This window comes from Ascaphus truei, chromosome 11 (genome assembly GCF_040206685.1).
Source record: "Ascaphus truei isolate aAscTru1 chromosome 11, aAscTru1.hap1, whole genome shotgun sequence".
NCBI lineage: Eukaryota > Metazoa > Chordata > Amphibia > Anura > Ascaphidae > Ascaphus > Ascaphus truei.
In genome coordinates, this window is record NC_134493.1 from 47,860,268 (window position 1) to 47,879,889 (window position 19,622).

Here is a 19,622-nt window from a genome sequence, read left to right on the forward strand (position 1 = left end):
CGCCATCACAGCTTACAGGATAAGGGGTTAAGTATGCAGCTATTACCTACATAAGAAACAGATCTATTGAGAGATACGCATCTACATTGCATACTGTCACCATAACAAGTAGTGTTCTTCTTTGTCAATAAATACAGTCAAAATATCCATATTACTATGCAGCAGAATAATTACCCGTAACGAGTTCACCACAGCTAGGCCAACGAGTCCTGGAGTGATGCTGTCTCTGAACAGCACGCCGACGATAGCCACAGTGAACACTATGAAGTTGCTCAGCAGGTCACAGCGCACACTCAGCCATCTAGAAATCACAATGACCAAGACATTGTGGGACACGGAGAATCTGCACTGTGAAGTTATGTTAAGCTAAGAGAAGGTAGTTGTAACAGGGCCGTTTCCCTGTCTAAAAGGCTTCCATAATAAAGCCTGTCTTTAGCTGATGAGTGTCACGGTAGCTTATGACAAGATATAATAAACACCAAATATCTGGGTTGAACTGAACGAGGCTTAGATATAATAAAATATATTTATTCCTTAAAAAAGGTGAACACAGCAATATAGTACAATTAACAGACAAGAAGGTAACACTTACTTAGGGTTGGGGGATGGAGAAGTATCAGCTAGCAATTCTCCAGCAATCCGGTGACATTCCAGGTGGAATCAGAAGCACAACTAAAAACTGTAGGGTTGACACAGTTAATATACCTGTGTAACCCTATTCTTAACATTGCATACAGACTATTGTTGAACAATTATCTGTATCCAATCCCTAACGTGGAGACACAGATTAACCCATGCCCTCCAGCTAGTTAGGCCATGTGTACTGGGACTCTGAGGGTCTTATTTCCGTAGCCCCATAATTAAATCAGGGGCGACGATCAGTCTACCAAATGAAGTATCTGGTAGGATCTGCATTGTTTGTAGGTGTAGACATAACACTTACAAACCACTCCAGTTTGATGATTCTCCGCCCTCAGGTAACAATTAGAGTGGCAGAGTCTGTTGATTAGTACTTGGTTCCTAGTGTAAACAATTAGGGCAGTTAACTTTTGATCACAGTGCTTATGCTCAATCATCCGGCTGCCCTTCATGACCTATTAGCATAGCAGATGGAGTCTGCATTTTCAGAGCAGATCCAAAATACCATACATATACACTTTAATATCTACACATTAATAAGTTCCATTCTGGTGGGCTCAGTGGGTCGAAATTTGCCAGTTTTTAATGCCTACAGTGACTCCACACATTGGCCAAATATCAACTCTCTGCGACCTCCAGAACTGGAGATACAGAAATGCACTTTAAAACATTAAAATACAGGATTATAATGAAACATGGGAACAGGGGAACATACATTTTCCTGACATGACAAGGTGTAAGCCACATTCCTGGACCACAGTCCAGTTAACCCCTTGCCTCCCTGGTGAGGTCAAGGGGTGGCCATATTTTGTGCAAACCCTTTAATACTGGGCCAACCCCCTCTCCCTCTACAATGAGTCCAGCAGGGAGCTGGCTAATTTCAGCAGGAGTTAATTGACCAGTCTCCACCTGGCCCATCAAGCCAGCTGCACATATTGCAGAGGATCTCTAGCACAGAGAGAGTGTGCTGCTAGAGAGATCCCACGGGAAGAGAGACTCTCTGTTCCGGGCAACACTGGTCCCGGGAACCCACCAGAGGGCGCACTCCACAGACCCTGGACTGACGTGGAGAGCACCCTGCCTACATGTACCTCTCTTGAGACTTGTGTCAAAGGTTGGTAAGAGGCCTAGCCTTCACCCTTCAGATAGGGACTGCTGAAGTGTTGGTCAGTCCCTTGCATGGGGTTAGGCCTAGTTGTTATTTTCTGCTCTAACTTTGTTTGCTGAAATGAAGCGGATTCTGTTTGTTTAAAGCTGCTGGCTAATAAAGCCACGTTTATTTCTCCAAAAAACGTCTCCGGGGTTTTACGCTCTGTACACATCTCCTACAGTGGTCTTATAAGTAAATCAACTGCATACTAAGGGGATCGTACTAAGCATATACTTAAATATAGAACGTACTGTGCTGCACACAGAACAAAGCACCAGAAGAATACTACCAGAGTTACTGCAGTGCTGTATTATGAAGTATTGCAAGTACCAATATTCAGATTGTAACCAATTGTTGGTCACATTTATTGTGCATACTGTATATGTTCTACTATGTAAAGTACTGCATACACCTACAGCATATAGTAAATTAAATGTGTCGTCTTATAATATAATCAGTGGCGGATTTAACATTTTGCCACACAAAAGCACTTAGATTTTAGCCACCCAGGCCGCCTTCTGCAGCCCCACCCTCCTCCTTCTGCAGCGTCGCGGCATCAAATTACATCACAACGCGTTTCCATCACAATGCCATGTGATGTCACGTTGACAAGGCAATTGACGCCACGATGCTGCAGAAGGGCGGTGCAAAGGAGAAGGCAAGAGACCTTTACAGACGCCCCACGCTCTCCCACGGCAATCAGTGGGGATGAGAGCGGGGCCTCTGTATATGAGGAGAAAAAAAAGAAACATTTCCACCCCAAACTTTGCCGCCCTAGGCTTGGGCGTATCGAACCTAATGGGAAATCCGCCAGGGCATATAATAGTAGGAAGGCAGCGGGCACTCGTAGAGTTAGAAGAAAGAGTTTCTTCATTGGGTTTACATATTCCTCCTACACATTTCGGTCCCTGCTGGGCAGCGGCAGTGGCCTTCCTACTAGTGAATCTATTCCTATTAAGGAATCTACCACATGTCAAGAGAGAGGGGATTTGGCCCGGGATTAAAGGGGTTTAACCCCATTTGGCCACCCTCTACTCTCACCTGGGAAGCAAGGGGTTAAATGGACTGGGGTCCAGTAATGTGTTTTTGCCTTGCTTCAGCCATCCAACTGTTTATTCCTCTGTATAAATGTATTGTTTCTGGGCCAGTGTCTGCACCACACACACACTGGGGCTTAAGGGGTTAATGAGCTGCAGTTTAGGAAAAATACATTAGGATGCGTGGTGTCTTTTCAGAAATATCTGGGCTTCAAAAGGCTTGGTTGAAGTTGAGTGTGAAAAGTACAGAGGGGGTTTGGTGTATGTTAACACATATGGCTGGTAGAAACAGCTAGGACCCAGGCTGGGGCATTGGGTGTGAAATATAGCACCGGTGACAAATGTTCACTACACGTAGCCCTGCTTCAAAGGATTTCGTGATGGGGGCCAGGTGTGCGGTTACGCAAGGAGATATCAGAATGAGTGACCTTATTAAATATAAGAATATTATGAGATGTCCTCGACTGAACATGCTAAGAGTTACATATGTGTAACCGGGGGACCGAGCCGCAAATAATGATTACAGACACATGATGTCTCGCCGGTACTAAGAGACAGATATTAATATCTCTCTTAATTTTAATATTACACGGTAATATTTAGTCTTATTGGGAGCGTCATGCGTGCCGGAATGTATTAATATGTCTCACGTGCCAGTAAGTACTACTGAACTGAAGTTATGAAATTATTTAGATAGGAAAAGACGTTTTTAAACGTCCTTGGGTGGGAGGAGTTTTACTCTGAGGAAAACTGTCAACCTCACCACTGATTTATGAGAGGGGCTGGGTTTAGGTTGTGTTCAATGGGAAATAATTGTATAAGAACCAGGCTCAGCCTATGGCGATTGTCCTTCATGTCTTTTGTGATTTTCAAGATTGCTGTATGAACTGCTAGTCACGATTTCTGACTATTTCATCATTTCCATCTTAAGTAAGTGTCATATTTTGTCTGTTATTTGTATATCTCGTGTGTTCACCTTTTTCAAGGAATAAATTATATTTTATCATATCTAAGCCTCGTTCAGTTAAACCCAGTTATATTTGGTGTGTATTATTCATAGCCTGTCACAAAGCTCCCGTCACACCACACGATCAGACCACTGACAGCATATGGTGCACCAATACTTATTTGTTCTGGTACAGTGAGTAACAAATGAGTGCAAGCTCTAAAATACCTTTTTTCATCTTATAATACACCATTGGAATACTTAGGGACAGTCGTTATAGAACAGTGAAGTACCTGTTAGCAACAAAGCTGGCGTAATAATGCCTCTGGTTCGTGTTGAGACGTAAATAGCTCTCTTGAATGAACCGCCCTTGTTCTTTAAAGGCTCTGATGACATTCACCCCTTGTAGAGTTTCATTGAAATGAGTGTAGAGGGGGGATTTGCTGACCGACTCCAGGCGTTTCAGCTGGCGCGAAGTCGCGACGTAAAATCTCTTTAAACGGGAGAGAAGAGGGAGCGGACGACTCATGCAACAAAGAAAGCCAGTATCACACAGGAGGCACAGAAACATTTATGTACTCTTCTACTTATCATTCCTGTAGTTCCAATGCATTTATTCAAACATGGCATTCTCCAACACTGCATTGAAAACTGCTATCAGCATGGGGGAAAGGATGTTTCAGGCTACGGCCCCAGTGGCTGCGCTGCATGCGCGCCTGCGAGGCTGGCGGCGCGTGCATCCGAGTTCCCCGGTCTGCAGTGAGCTGCAGGGGGAAAAGACGGGAGGTGGAGACGCATGACGGGGGAGTAACCCCCCGTCACGCCCCACCGTCTTTCCCCCGGCAGCTCACTGCAGACCGGGGAACTCGGCTGCACGCGCCGCCAGCCTCGCAGGCGCGCGTCCAGCGCAGGCTGCGGGGCCGTAGCCTAAGGTACCTGCCTCTGAATTGCTTTTAAGGTCATCTACTGTTGACCATCCTAAACCTCAAAAGTCTTTCTTCAGGACATTATAGAAAATATATTATACAACATTTTTTTCAGTGTGTAATATAACCATTTGTTTTTAGGGGGGGGGGGGGTTGCCTCTGAATTACGAGAGAAAATGAGAAGGTAGCCAATATACAGTATATTACCAATGAAAGATATGGTGTCAAGTCTCCTGGGGGCAAAACTTGAGTTAAAAATGTACTTGATGCATCAAAGACAAACATTCGCATTGCTTCCTATGGGACTTCTATCTTTGATAAATCTGGTGTCGATTTTTTGGTTCCAGTTTGACGCCGGGAGAACTTGATACATAGTCTGTTGCTATATAGATAATATGATAGCAGTACACTCCCAGTCTTGGCTTCCTATCCAAATCGTTGAGCCTGCTACTAACCCCAACATGTTCCCTAGCTGCTGAAAATACAGCCGTGTACAATAAGAGTGTACAGTAGCAGAGAGGAACAAAGGGAGCAAATGAGAGGAGGAGAAGGCAATTAAAGGGGTGTGCTGGTACCCGCTCGGCAAGCAGGGAGCATGTAATGTGTGCTTTTCCAAGCTCCCACACCCTGTGGGCCAATAGGAAGCTGTGACATCATCCGGTGCGGTTTCCTATTGGCCCAAGTGACGCGGGAGCTATAAACTGCAGAAAATACCGGCACCCCCTATGGAGGTAAGTATCTCGGGAAGCAGGGGGTCACCGGAGCTGTAATTAACGGGGCTCAGCTCTGGAGACCGTCTGCTTCAATCATATGTTCAAAAATTGCACACACAAAAAAAAAGTCGCCGTCTTGCATTGTTTCCTTAATTATGCACCACACCTCGCACTTCGCCCATTTTGCCAATACTCCAAATCAACAACGTCCATGTTGCGCCTTGCGCCTGTGAATGTTCTTTGTAACATGTCGGTGTTGAAACATGTGCAGGTCTTCACGTGCCACTTACCTGTAGAAAGAAATACAGCAATCCCATAGGTATAAAGGCCACTGCGGCAAGAGGTGTGGCAATTGCGATGACCAGCAGGATTTCCAGGATGGTTAGTAGCATCATAATAAACAGCATGAGGACTTGGGGCACAATGTTGTCTATTGTGTCCATTTCCTTGGCAAATCGGTTTGTCAAGTTCCCACTTGGCGTACGTTCGAAAAAACTCAGCGGGCACCTGAGGATGCTGTACAGAAGTCTGCAGTGAAGCTGTCGGGAAACGGTCAGTCCGCCCAGAATAACCGAGGCCGAAGCAGCAAAAATACCCAAAGCTGTGGAAGGAAACAGAACAAGAAAGGTCCTCGTTATTAAACCCTAGAACAGGGGTAGCCAACTCCAGTCCTCTAGACCCCCCAACAGGTCAGGTTTTAAGCATATCCCAACCTCCGCACATGTGGCTCAATCAGTGGCCCAGTCGAAGGCTGTGCCACCTGTGCTGAAGCAGGAACTGATTGGTCTCAATCAGACCAATGTGACTGATCAGACACCTGTGCTGATGCTGGGATATCCTGAAAAACTGACCTGTTAGGGCAGGAGCTGACAACCCAGAGCTGACAACCCGGAGCTGAGAACCCGGAGCTGAGAACCCGGAGCTGAGAACCCGGAGCTGAGAACCCGGAGCTGAGAACCCCTGCTCTAGATAAAATAAACACTGATTTATTTTTTTTAAGTCACATAACTTTTCTTGAGCCAGGTTCATTTTTAGGCCATTTACAAACTTGTAGCCAACAGGAGAGTCGGTTTCCTTGTAGTTAGCGCAGGATGACAGCTGGGGTGGGTATACCTGGCATTCTTGAACCCTTCCATGTATTATGCTCTGATGCTCCATTAAACAGGGTTGTAGTTATACTCTGTGTCACAATATAGTGCAGTATGTTTATTTGGGGAGCTATGTTTATGGGGGGACTTCAAAGCTCAGGCACAGTATTGATTTTTTTAGCGATCAACAAGAAACTGCATAAAATAATACAAAGATTGGGAAGGGGGCAGGATACATGCTGGGACAGACCTGTATTTAGGGTGACCAAATGTCCCATTTTTTTGTACTTTGTCATGGGTCCCAACTTTAAAAAAAAATGTCCTGTGTTTTGTGTGGCGCACGAGCGGCTGGCATGATGTGGCGTGTGTGGGGTGGAACCTTAGGAATGCAGGAGTGCCTAGGGCCTATGAAGTTCTTAAAATGGCCCTGAACGCATGGCGCACTCACGCGCCTAAGTAAGGGCTTCACGGTCACCTTCTGTAATGCCGATCTTAAAATAAGCCAAAGGCTCAAAGGCTGTAGTGCTTTGAAACTTCTTAGGCCTCGGCCATGGTGAAGCGGAGAGAGCTGCGTGCTCATGCGCAACGCAATCGAAACCACAAATCACAATGTGATTGTCTGTAGTGCGGGTGCGTGTGCGCGGCCACATGCCTGTGAGCTTTCTGCTTGCCAAGACAAGCACGTTTGATTTTTTTTTCACGCTTGCCTTGGTCACGTGCACGGTTCAGCCAATGAGGGCGAACTGCTCACGTGACATCACGGGCACGCCCCCCTACGTGCGCAACTAGCAGGTCACGAATCGCCCGAACAACATGAGCGCCTGACGTCACAGAGCTCCAGCGGTCGCATCCATCCTGGCCGCAGCCTTACAGTGTCCGGGGTACGGTTCTCATGACTACGCCATCTTCCAGTTGTGTCCTCGCAAACTAACTTCTGCCAGCAGCAAAGAAACGGGAATCTGTTACCTTGTACCGTGCCCAGAAAGCTGTATACACCCAGTCGCAGGTTCGTGTGTTGCTGTGTCCCGTTAATGGGTGGGTCATCAGCCCACACCCCGATCCAATAATTATGGCTCAAGGCGGCTATTTGTTGGATTATGAAGAACATAGCAATCATGACCAGGTAGCATTTCCCCATCACTTTGGAGTATTCTAAATACACTGAAAGTTTGACCTGTAAACACAATGTAACAAACAGTTACTGCAAACACTACAGATTTTAATGGACATTATTTGATAAAGAGTTCAGATGCGGAATGTTTCCATTTGCAAAGAAGCATGGATTTAACTAGCTTAAAGCTGCAGTTCAGTCAATATCCTGCATGTGTGTTTTTTTTAGTAAATCAGTTCTGTAGTAAGAAAAAATACTTTTAGCATTTTCAAGGTAGTGAGACAGGGAAACCTGCTTGCATAACCCAATACAGTACTGAGGAGGTTAATTCTAAAGCACACCCCACACACACACACACACACCAAACACACTCTCCCCCCAGTTTTCTGTGTGTGTGGTGCGTGTGTGTGGTGCGTGTGTGTGTTGCGTGTGTGTGGTGCGTGTGTGTGGTGCGTGTGTGTGGTGCGTGTGTGTGGTGCGTGTGTGTGGTGCGTGTGTGTGGTGCGTGTGTGTGGTGCGTGTGTGTGGTGCGTGTGTGTGGTGCGTGTGTGTGGTGCGTGTGTGTGGTGCGTGTGGTGCGTGTGGTGCGCGTGTGTGTGTGGTGCGCGTGTGTGTGTGGTGCGCGTGTGTGTGTGGTGCGCGTGTGTGTGTGTGTGTGGTGCGCGTGTGTGTGTGGTGCGCGTGTGTGTGTGGTGCACGTGTGGTGCGCGTGTGTGTGTGGTGCGCGTGTCTGTGTGGTGCGCGTGTGTGTGCGGTGCGCGTGTGTGTGGTGCGCGTGTGTGTGTGGTGCGCGTGTGTGTGTGGTGCGCGTGTGTGTGTGGTGCGCGTGTGTGTGTGGTGCGCGTGTGTGTGGTGCGCGTGTGTGTGGTGCGTGTGTGTGGTGCGTGTGTGTGGTGCGTGTGTGTGGTGCGTGTGTGTGGTGCGTGTGTGTGGTGCGTGTGGTGCGTGTGGTGCGTGTGGTGCGCGTGTGTGTGTGGTGCGCGTGTGTGTGGTGCACGTGTGTGTGTGGTGCACGTGTGGTGCGCGTGTGTGTGTGGTGCGCGTGTGTGTGTGGTGCGCGTGTGTGTGTGGTGCGCGTGTGTGTGTGGTGCGCGTGTGTGTGTGGTGCGCGTGTGTGTGTGGTGCGCGTGTGTGTGGTGCGCGTGTGTGTGGTGCGCGTGTGTGTGGTGCGTGTGTGGCGCTTGTGTGTGTGGCGCGTGTGTGTGGCGCGTAAGGCACCCATGTAATACACAATGCCTGGTGTCACAGATCTGAAGGTATGTATAGCAAAGTTGATCCAGCACACTTGGAATTCTTCAATAAGTGGAGTTTAATTACACAGTGGTTGACGTTTGTGTATGTGAGTGCGTGTGTGAGTGTGCGAGTGAGAGCGTGTGAGTGTTGCACAGACGGAAGAGAAGTTGCAGCCATGGGCAGGAGGTTCTGCCCTCCCCCCTTTGGTCAGCTGTTTAACGCCAACACACTGGTAAATACTTTTCTGCTCCTCTTCTAACACAGGAAACTAGCGAGTAGCACAGGAAAGGAGCGGGCAGTACAGTATTTATCAGCGCACTGACAGTTCAGCTCTGGAGACCCCCTGCTTCAAACCTGTAATTTAATAAATACATTAAACGCAATGCAGCACGTATGTAGTATTGCTTCAAATAACCACAAAGTATCATAAAATAAACGCAGCTCAGCTCCTTTTCCCCCACCCATGTTAAAAAAAAAAAAGTATGCAATCAACTTGCAGTGCACCTTGAATGATACAGTAATGAATGATCGTGCTCCTCACCCTGCCCGTGTGTGCTTTGTCCGCCTCTGTCAATTTTCCACTTGCAGTCTTTTCATCTTCTTCATTTGCTATATCATTGGTCGCCATATCCATTTCCTTCCTGTGTGCCAAAAAAAAAGTCAATGTACTTAGTAGAGGGCTGTAAGTTCTTCTAAAGAATAAACACCCGCTCACAAACTACAGTACCTTACAGAATTGTCTCTGTAGTCTTTCTTGGCCCGTGATATTAAACAGTTAAGCCTTTGCAGGTCCTCATCTTTGCCTGCAGAGAATTAACAGGAGTTAATTAAGCTCATTACAGTATAGTCAAATTGTAAGATACTTTTAAAGAAGTTCATCATTTTAAAGTACATTTGCAACACCCCACTCAATACCCGTTATAAATTATTGGACTCAACGCACAATTACATTCAGATGAATGACAAAATAGTTGGTAAAAAGGGCCCCGAATCCCAAATGCTTACTTTCTGCTGGGGATTCTTCACCCTGTTGTGAATTATTTGCATATGTGTGGAGAAAATCAGAGAAGGCGCCATTCTTTTGCAAAAGCTCAGAGTATGTGCCCATTTCCGAGATCGCTCCATCAGACATGACTATAATCGTGTCCATTTGGGGTAGGAAGCCAACTCCATGAGTCACAAGAACCCGGGTCTGAAAGCGAAATAAACAGTTGTAAACCAGGAATCTCCCTAAACAAATGGCAAGGAAACCACATGACAAGAACGCAAACTTTAGAATAAACTCCCGTGACACCAGCACTGGCATCTAGGTGCTGGAAAGAGTTAATCCTCCCTGGAGTTGTCAAGAACACCTGAAATCTAATTAATCAGCCTGGACTGATCTCCTGAAAACAAGGAAGTGTTTGGTCACAGGCTGAGCCTGACCCAGAAAGCCAGAGAGACAGTGAGAGAGACTGACCGGGTTTCCCTCAGAGAAAGAGGAAGGCAGAAGGAGATCCCCAGCTACCAGGGGCTGGTTAAAGAAGTTGTCAGATTGTGAGAGAAGCTGCTGAGAGAGCCGTGCTGAAGCAGTGTAAAGAAGCTGAGAGAGAAACACTGCTGAAAGAGCCGTGCTGAAGCAGGGACATCGCCAGATGGACTAAGATAAGCAAAACCTTTTCTATTGCTGCAATATGACAAAAGACTATGCTATTTCTTTATTGCCTATGCCAGGGCATGTTTTGGGGTGGGAACTGGCTTAGCTGGCTACCCGGTAGACAGGGCTGAAGAAGTAAGTTAGATCCCTGACCGGGATAGGTTTTTTTTTATGCTTTTTATTTTAGTTTGGTTTTCTTAAAGGAACGGTGGACCTGCGAATATGTTACTTAAACCCCTATAAATAAACCCCACGTAAATAGAAGTACTGTGTTTCCGGCCTTATTTGGGATCAAAGGGACCCCAAAGTGATGTGGTTGTCACACTCCATTATATATAGTTCTCTGAAGTAATCAATGTATACAGTTCCTAAAAGTAGAAGGTGGTTTTGTATTTACATTAGAAAACAATATATCATGTGTCCTGCATACAATGTTTGGGGTCATTGTTTAAAGCTGGCATTATACTTGACATACAAGAAGCGGTTATAAAGTATTCATCCCGATAAAAAATACACACCAAGAAACTCCTCTCTCCTGTTACTTTGGGATACAAAGCAAAAATGACTGGAGCGAACCTTAAAACATTTACACAAACCCTACAAGACAACTTCTGAGTCACTTTAATGTCAAGGTGGTTATCTTTGGAGCAGAAAATGCCAACGTTGTCCTTTGTACCTTTCACGGTTAGCCTAGAGTCCTAGACTCATGACTGCCTCTCCCTAACCCTACAGAGGCACTTCCCAATACTCTTGGCCAACCAGTTCTCTTACTATTCCCCGGCACTGTCTCTGACAGTCTCCCGGCACACCATTAGATTGTAAACTGTCTGAGGCAGGGATTACTTTTTCTATCATGTGTTTTTATGTTTGATACACTTAATGCATTGTGTTTACTGGTCTTCTGATGTCTATTTTGTAAAGTGCTTTTCACATTGCTGGCACTCTAACAATAAATAAATATATACAACATACATATTTATAGTCTAGGGGTGGCCAACTCCAATACTCAAGAGCTACCAACAGGTTTTGCATTAAGAATATATCCCAGCTTCAGCACAGGTGGCTCAATCATAGGATCAATCTTCGACTGAGCCATTGATTGAGCCACCTGTGTTGAAACTGGGATATGCTGAAAACCTGACCTGTTGGTGGCCCATGAGGACTGGAGTTGGCCACCCCTGGTAAAGACTATCTTGTCCTTTCTTTCACCGATTCCTTTGCCCTTTCCAACCCCCCTTCATATCTAGCTTTCATGACTGGACCCGCGTGTAGTGTCTGATGACACCAATACACTCACTTTATCCTTGAGTAGACCATTGGGTCCAATGACATGTTCAAACAGATGTTGTCCAACATGAGCGTCCACTGCAGACAGGGGATCATCCAAGAAGTAGACATCACATTTCCTGTACACCGCTCGAGCAATGCTTATTCGCTGTTTCTGACCACCTGATAAGTTCACTCCCTATCAAAAGAGGTAAGAAGTTGTTGGTAAGCATCTGCCATACAATCAGTTGGAAGATATCGTGCTCATTTGCATGTCATTTCCCAGAATCCCTTGCTTCAGTGGAAGCATTGTATCCTAAGACATAATGGTGGAAAGAGGGTTGCAGACCTGTCTGAGACATGTGAATGTGCTCACAAGTGGTATTTTTATTTGCTGTACACTGTGTAGGGGGAGGTTTTTTTGCCACTTTTTTATCCACCGTAACTTATTTAATGTGTGGTTGAAAGATATCTTGCAAAACATACCCCCCATAGTGTGAGGTCCATATAAAAGATCGGGTAAAATACATTAGATTGTGTAAGAATCGAAGTCTGCAATTTCAACAAAAACTGTGATTTGATGTTATAAACTGTTTGACCTAGATGTGTAAGTAGATGTGTGTATACACATGTGTAAATGAATTATCCATGGTGTGAACAGATGGCAAGATACAGTACCATGTGAAACTCAAACCAGCCAGTGATTGTAAAATCTAACACTTCAATGAGACATCCTCCCTCAGTTATGCGAGAAACTGTTTCAAAGAGATTGATTAAGACCTTCCTAATCAATTATTCAATACCCAGACTGGTATTAGGCTTTGTCCACGGTGGCACCTGTGTGCTTGGCACACACAAAGTACAGCCCTCTATGGGGCCGGCCCCAGTAGCTGCCTGCGTGTCCCGGCACAATGCGCGACCGCCTTTGCCACAAGACAAGAATGTTGTCTTTTTGGCGCAGTGGGCGAGCATTTGCAACATCACGGCGGCGGTTCAGTCAGTGAGGGTGAACCAGCCACGTGATGTCTTGGGCGCCCCCCCCCCCCCCGCGCCCCCGTGAGTTGCCCGTAGTCCACCTGGTCGCGCTGATGCCGGGAACGAGCGCTGCCAGGCACCGCAGCACGTGCCCTGGGGCCTTAGCCTTAAAGTGCAGAGCTGTGACACCAGTTGGTTAGTTAGCTTTTTCCAACAGAAGAGGAGGTTCCAGAAAGCAGCTCCAGGGGGCTGACCTGTATGATGAAGTGTGGGAATTCCTCAAGAACACAAGATCTGAGCAGCAGGAGGAGGCTAATACAGTATACAGTATATCTGTATGCAGTCTGTAATATGTAACATTATTTTATAACTCGAGTAAATTGTAACTGTAATGTAATTTATCATCTTATTGCTATATATACTGTATTGTAGCAGCATTTTAATTTGTTCACATCAATACAATATTTTTCATATTCATGTGTATTTGTGTTTCTATCTCACACTTCCCCCAAAAGAACATAAACTAAAGAGTTGTATTTCTTACAATTGTAAGCTCGTTGGGGCATACTTTTATGTATGAAGCGCTTATTCCTATTACGTTATGTGTGTTACTGCTGTAAAGCGCTATGTACATGGAAGACACGATATAAATAAAGATATACATACTGTACATTACTGTCTCAGAGAAATAATTTTGTTATTTGAGTAATATTGTTTCTATACTTACCTTTTCCCCTATTTCCGTGTTCTCGCCAGCTGAAAGAATTTTCAGATCCGGGAGCAGCGCACAAGCACGGACAACGCGATCATACCAACTTCTCTCCAACGTCCTTCCGAAAATAACATTTTCTTTAAACGTTGCATTAGGTATCCAAGTTTGCTGGGGGACATAGGCTACAGAACCCTACATGAGAAATGAAACAAATCTATACAACTGTAGACCATGTGCCACTGGCAACTTGCATTAAGTTAATGGCATGTAAAAAATAAATAATACTAAGATTAAAGCAGCAAAACACCTCGCATTACATATTTTTTGCTTGTTTTTGTTCTAGGATTGAAGCAGGGGGTCTCCGGAGCTGAACCCCATTAATTTCATCTCTTGGGAACCTCTGCCTCCAGACATACATACCCCCGTAGGGGGTGCCAGTTTCTGGAGTCAGAGGAATGGTGTGCCTAATGAAATGGCGGCGTTTAAATGTCCCGCTTCACGTGGGCCAATAGGAAGCTGTGACGTCATCCCTTGCGGCTTCCTATTGGTCCATGTGACCTGGACCTTTAAACTCCACAAGGATACCGGCACCCCCTGCAGAGGGAAGTATCTCAGGAAGCAGGGGGTCCCAAGAGCTGAAATTAACACAGTTTAGCTCCGGAGACCCCCTGCCACAATCATGTAACTAAAAAAAAAAATGGGGGGCAAAAAAAACTATAGTGCAAGGTGTTTTGCTGCTTTAAGAATATATAATGCTACAAATCGACCTGAAGAAGGGAACTTTATTGTCCTGCACACTTTTTAACTTCAGTACGGTTTAGCTACTAAAAGGTATCACTTCAACATTACCTTTCTTTGTCTAAGATTAATAATAATCCTGTTTATCCCAGCACAAGGGAAGTTATTATCAGAGGGCGATTAAGGAAATCTTACCTGTTACAACTTACTGTCCCACAATGAAGTCTGTAAAATCACCAAAAAAGACCAACATACACATAGAAGCCATTGGTTAACTTTTCATTTAAAATATTGATGGCATTTTAGAATAGATTATGGAATGGAACACAGTACATCTAACAGGGCCGCTCATAACTCAAATTGTGTTGGAATATGCAATGCTTCTTTAACACCTTTTAAAAAGGCAATCCAAGCGGGCGTTCCCCCATCTCACCCCCCAGCCCCCCAACATTTTTTAAAATAGGATTGAAGCATGGGGTCTCTGGAGCTGAATCCCTTTCATTTCAACTCTGGGGACCCCCTGCTTCCCGAGATACTTAACTCCGTACGGGGTGCCGGTGTCTCCTGCAAGTTTAAAGCTCCCGCGTTACGTTAGCCAACAGGAAGCCGCAGCTGATGATGTCACGGCTTCCGATTGGCCCGCAGCGCACGGGAGCTTTGAAACTCCACCATTACATGCTCCCTGCTTGCCGAGCAGCTACCGAAGCCCTCTACGGAGGTAATTATCTACAGAAGCAAGGAGTCCCCGCAGCTGAAATCAATGGAGTTCTGCTCCAATGACCCTCTGCCCCAATCCTGTGTTTAAAAAAAAAAAAAAAGAATCGCCCTCTTGGATTGAATTTTGGAAGCAATTCCTTTTAGCATCCTCAAGATTTGAAACCAGAAACCAACCTCTCTTCCGATCACGTCATTTCTATGTGGCAGATGTAGCACTCAAAACTATAACACATATGCATAACAAGAAAGTGCACATCAGCCCACTCGATTAGGAACTTCTTTATCAGAGTCTGTTCCGCTTCTCACCACACTCCCCGGGCCGGGCCCACATCTTCATACTTCTTAGTGCTACATCCGGGACATAAAAAATCCCTTGATCGGTAGAGAGGTTTCCTTCTGGTTTTATCTTCAGAGCGCCCCCTTGAGGATTCTACACGGAAGATCTGCAGACTAGGTCGCGAGGTCACAGCGTAAGAGGGAAGGCCAACCGGAGAAGGGACAGAAGTCCCCCAACCACCGGGGGCGGAGAATACACGAGAAGCGCTCATCGTTTTTATTCTCTGCATTAGTTTCCGGAATCGGACATCTGGTCGGCGCCGGTGTTTGGCCGCTGACGGACCCTTCACCGCAACCGTTCTGCCGCTGGACATTCAGCCGCCGGGCGTTTTGCCAATAAGGTAAGTTAACTTATGGGGTTTTAGCGGTTAGGGGATGAAGGATAGGAGTTTTAGGGTAAAGGTGTTAGGGTAAGGGGTTAGCGTTAGTATTAAGGGTCAAGATTAGTGGGTTTTAGGGTAAGGGGTAAGGTTAGGGGTTTACCTTGGCGGCGAAACGTCCGGTGGAGAGATGTCCCTGCGGCGAGGTGAGCGGCGGCTAAACGCCGGCTGCTACCAAATCTCCTACACCGTTAGTTTGACGCTCTGCAGGGTTTCTGAGTTGCGAGATAGAGCGCTTGGGATTGTTTATAGCATTAGAATACCTTCATAGCATTGGCAGTGGATACAGAAATACCCGCCGTGATTCTACCTTCAATGCCACATTCCCTGTCACTCTCTCCATCTCTCCAAGGAATGCAGATAGTAGCGACGTCTTTCCACATCCCACCTGGCCAACAACAGCAACAAGGGCGCCCTTCGGGATATTGATATTGATGCTGCAACACACAACAGATCAATTGATAGTGTGTACTTAACTGCGGCAGTACTCAACATGTGTATCATGTGCGAGGGTGTTACTGCTACAATGAGTCAATAGCTTATAACTTTGGGCATACAGATCGGATTTTGCATTTGCTTCTTGTGTTATGAGTGCTCATTTGCATGTCATTACCCAGAATCCCTGGCTGCAGTGGAAGCACTGTTTGCCAAGCGATAATGGGAAAGGCAGGGTATTTGTATTTAATGTACACTGTACCTCCTAAGACATGGATCCTCTGAAGAAGACCAAGTGAATGTCCCATCTTTTACTGTGATGTCATTCTCTAAATGGAAAAGAGTTAAAGAAAGTTAAACAAATTATAATGCCATCATTGGCAGTGAAAAATGAATGCTAAGATACTTTAATGCTTTATAGATCTAGCGCACCCCAGCCTGCGCTTATCGGCGCCTTGCACCCCCCCCCCCCGCCCCACTCGACCCCGGCGTCAAATGACGTGCGGGGTCATGGGACATCACGTTGTCATGGTAACTTGACGTCACCTGACCCGTGGCATCATTTGACACTGGGTTACCATGCCGACACATCAGTGAAAGGGAAGTGTGTTATAGAGGCCTCGCGCAGTCCCCCAGCATTTAATTTAAATGCCTTGGGGGAGAGCGCGTGACCTCTATAACTGCCGCGAAACACACGAACCCCCCCCCCACACGAAAATCTAGCACCCCCCCAGTTTGCGCACCGCTGATCTAGAGCAATGTTTTTGCCTCAGGATTTCAGTGGTTTGGCCATGACATACAGACCTCATTCTGGCCTAGCTGCCTTAGCAGCCCTAGAAGAAATCAATCATTTTTGACCAATAAAAAGTTTTACATCTGCATTTTGTGCATCCTCGCAACAGAATTATTCCCAGCAATATAGGGAAACAGTTGGCAAGTTGATACTGTAATTGTTTAGCAGCCATTTTTCTGTTATTCCTAAAAAGAATGTACGGTATGATATGGTATTATATAAGTAGGATACTTACTGCTTGAGATGTCCATAATGTCCACGTTTTCAGGTTCCAGTTCTTCCTCCGAGAAAAATTTGGCCAAACGTTTCAGGGAAACAGATGACTTAATAAATAAAAATAGTACCATTAAATGTATTTTAAAAAAAACACACGTAAGTGAGATCATTTAATGCACATATCAATAACTGTGGTATTAATACCTGTACGGTAAGGCTAATAGCCAATGGGAACGTGCGGAGTGGGATCTTGAGGATATTAAGTAAGATTATGGTGACAAAAGCTTTCTGAGCATCCAACACATTCTTCTCATCGACTGCCAAGAAAACTCCAAACATGGATACAGAAACCTGTTAATTCAAAACAGGGAAGGGGTGATGTTGACTTCTGTGGTACTGTATTATAGCCTCTGTATTGTGTTCATGTACATTGTGACATGGTTTTAACCCCTGTCTAAAAGGGCTTCAAATAGAAAGCTTGTATCTGGCTGATGAGTCCAGCAGGGAGCGGGTTATTTGAAGCTACAGACAATTAGTCAGTCTCCACCTGGCTCATCAGACCGGTAGAAAAGCCTTGTGCTTAAACTGCAGGGGAACTCTAGCACTGGAGAAGTGTGTGCTGCCAGAGAGAGATCCCAGGGAATCAGAACCTCTGGTCGAGGACACAACGGACCCTGGAACCTGGCAGAGGGATCACCCTCAGAACACCAACCTAGACCCTGGCCTGCAGGAAAGAGCCCCCTGATACTAGGAATCTCTTTAGACTTTGGGGTCAGAAGTTGGTAAGAGGCCTAGCCTCCCAGCCCTATAGATAGGGACTGGGAAGTGTGCATTAGCCCTTACGAAGGGATCGACCTGTTTTGTTTATTGTATGCTGTCTTAAAGCTGCACTGTTTTGAAGATACGGGTTAAATAAAAGCCAATGTTTCTTTTCCCCAATCTATGTCTCATTGGTTGTACCCCTGCACTTGTCTCCTACATACAGCTTGGAGGAAAGAAGGGAGAGGATGGATAAGACTTTCAAAAACATCATGGGTTTTAACAATGTAAACTGCCCGTCTTATAGCAGGCAAGGCAAAGAGAGACCACATCTCTCCAGTATCACAAGATCTGCACTGGCTCGGTGAAGCAAAGGATTTATTTTTTGATCTTGACCCTTGCCTTTAAGGTAATCCATTGTCTCACCCCCCCCTACCCTCAAAACCACCGCAGTAACTCAGAAACCAAATTATCTATTAAAGTCTGGGATTCCCTGGCATATAGGAAAAGGACAAATTAGGTGGGCCAGGCGGCTCTTATTGGCCATCAAATTCTATGTTTCGATGAAGAAAGTTGGAGGTTTAGCAAGCCTAGGATCGTAATCATTAAAAACAATATATTTAAGCTCTAGATCCCTCCAAAACGTTCATTTGGAAAACTGCATGGAATCAAAGCACAGGTTTCTTTTAATTCTTCCTTGACAACCGTATAAACGTTCATCCTTAACCCTTTGGCGACCAGACAGGTCCACAAGGCAATATTTTACAGACATTTGTGGCAATCAAGAAGTTAACGGCAACTTCAAAAGCACCAGGAAGGGACAGGGGTACAAGATGCAAAATACAGATGTAGGAAGACTACATGCCCCCAGAGGTCAAGGGTATGAGCCTCAATGTCTCAAACAGTCGTCCAATAGTAAATCTTGGGGATCGCGAAATCCCGGTATAATGATCACTATGACATGTTCCGGTAACTCTGGGCCAACTTACCCAAAACGGAGAAGCCACAAACAGAGCCAGCGCTCCAGAGAACATCAAAGCCGTTGTCTTGACAGCTTTCAGCTCCTTTAGCCTGAAGTCCTGGACTTTCTTCATGAAGGCGTTCTCCCAGGCATAGAGCTTGAGAACTTTCACACCTTGGAGAATCTCAGAAATAAGTTTGATGCGGCCGTCCTTCTGATTCATTTGTTCTTCCTTCAGAAAATGCAATGCGAGAGATGAAAGTTAAGAAGTGCCAGGGCCCTAGCAATGGGTCCTTAACCTAGAAGGGTTCCAACTCCGCCATTGGCAAGTCCTTCCGACTCTACAGGGGCTAACGTTTTATTGCTACTGGTTTGGCATCTGGTCGCTTCTTTGCCGAAAAAGGAGGAATGCCACTAAAAGTCTAAGACGACAAATACAAATGCACAGTAGCAATAATGGCTGAAGGAATGAAGAAGGACTGTAACTCAGTGACAGCATAACCTTTGAAGTTGTTAAACTCAGCGTCAGTTCTCCTTGTGATCTTGGGCAAGTCACTCTCTCCTGGGGGCCTCAGATTGTAAGCTCTATGGGACAGAGACTCATTGTGACTGCAAAACCATATGTACAGTGCTGTGTACACTGCCAGCTCTACAGCATATATGAAAAATAGCATTATTATATATGGGATATGTGGAATAAATTCTGCAATCTTAAAAGGTGCAATTCTACTACTTGAAAAACAGATTTATTGGTTTGTATTCCCTTTTTACTAAACCCTTTTAATCGCTGTACACAGACTATTAGCTTTTATTTTTACACTGTAGAGTTTCCTAAATATTTTCTTTTCATTTTGA

General features: G+C 45.5%; 1 protein-coding gene across 9 annotated transcripts in view; it reads right to left on the minus strand.

The window, feature by feature from the left end:
* The window catches only part of LOC142463398 (multidrug resistance-associated protein 1-like), a 57,341-nt gene that overhangs the window by 8,551 nt on the left and 29,168 nt on the right, over window positions 1-19,622 (minus strand). For 8 of the 9 annotated variants that reach the window (XM_075566084.1, XM_075566080.1, XM_075566085.1 and 5 more), the window contains 14 exons: window positions 18,796-18,999; window positions 17,252-17,398; window positions 17,067-17,154; window positions 16,301-16,367; window positions 15,914-16,040; window positions 13,448-13,624; window positions 11,777-11,944; window positions 9,849-10,035; window positions 9,571-9,646; window positions 9,385-9,484; window positions 7,466-7,673; window positions 5,702-6,012; window positions 4,066-4,265; window positions 175-301 (listed from right to left, as the gene is read on the minus strand). In XM_075566084.1, coding sequence (XP_075422199.1) covers window positions 175-301; window positions 4,066-4,265; window positions 5,702-6,012; window positions 7,466-7,673; window positions 9,385-9,484; window positions 9,571-9,646; window positions 9,849-10,035; window positions 11,777-11,944; window positions 13,448-13,624; window positions 15,914-16,040; window positions 16,301-16,367; window positions 17,067-17,154; window positions 17,252-17,398; window positions 18,796-18,999 — 2,187 coding nt within the window. Of the gene's footprint in view, window positions 1-174; window positions 302-4,065; window positions 4,266-5,701; window positions 6,013-7,465; window positions 7,674-9,384; window positions 9,485-9,570; window positions 9,647-9,848; window positions 10,036-11,776; window positions 11,945-13,447; window positions 13,625-15,913; window positions 16,041-16,300; window positions 16,368-17,066; window positions 17,155-17,251; window positions 17,399-18,795; window positions 19,000-19,269; window positions 19,341-19,622 lie in introns of those variants that run through there. The other variant, XM_075566088.1, reaches the window with a different exon arrangement.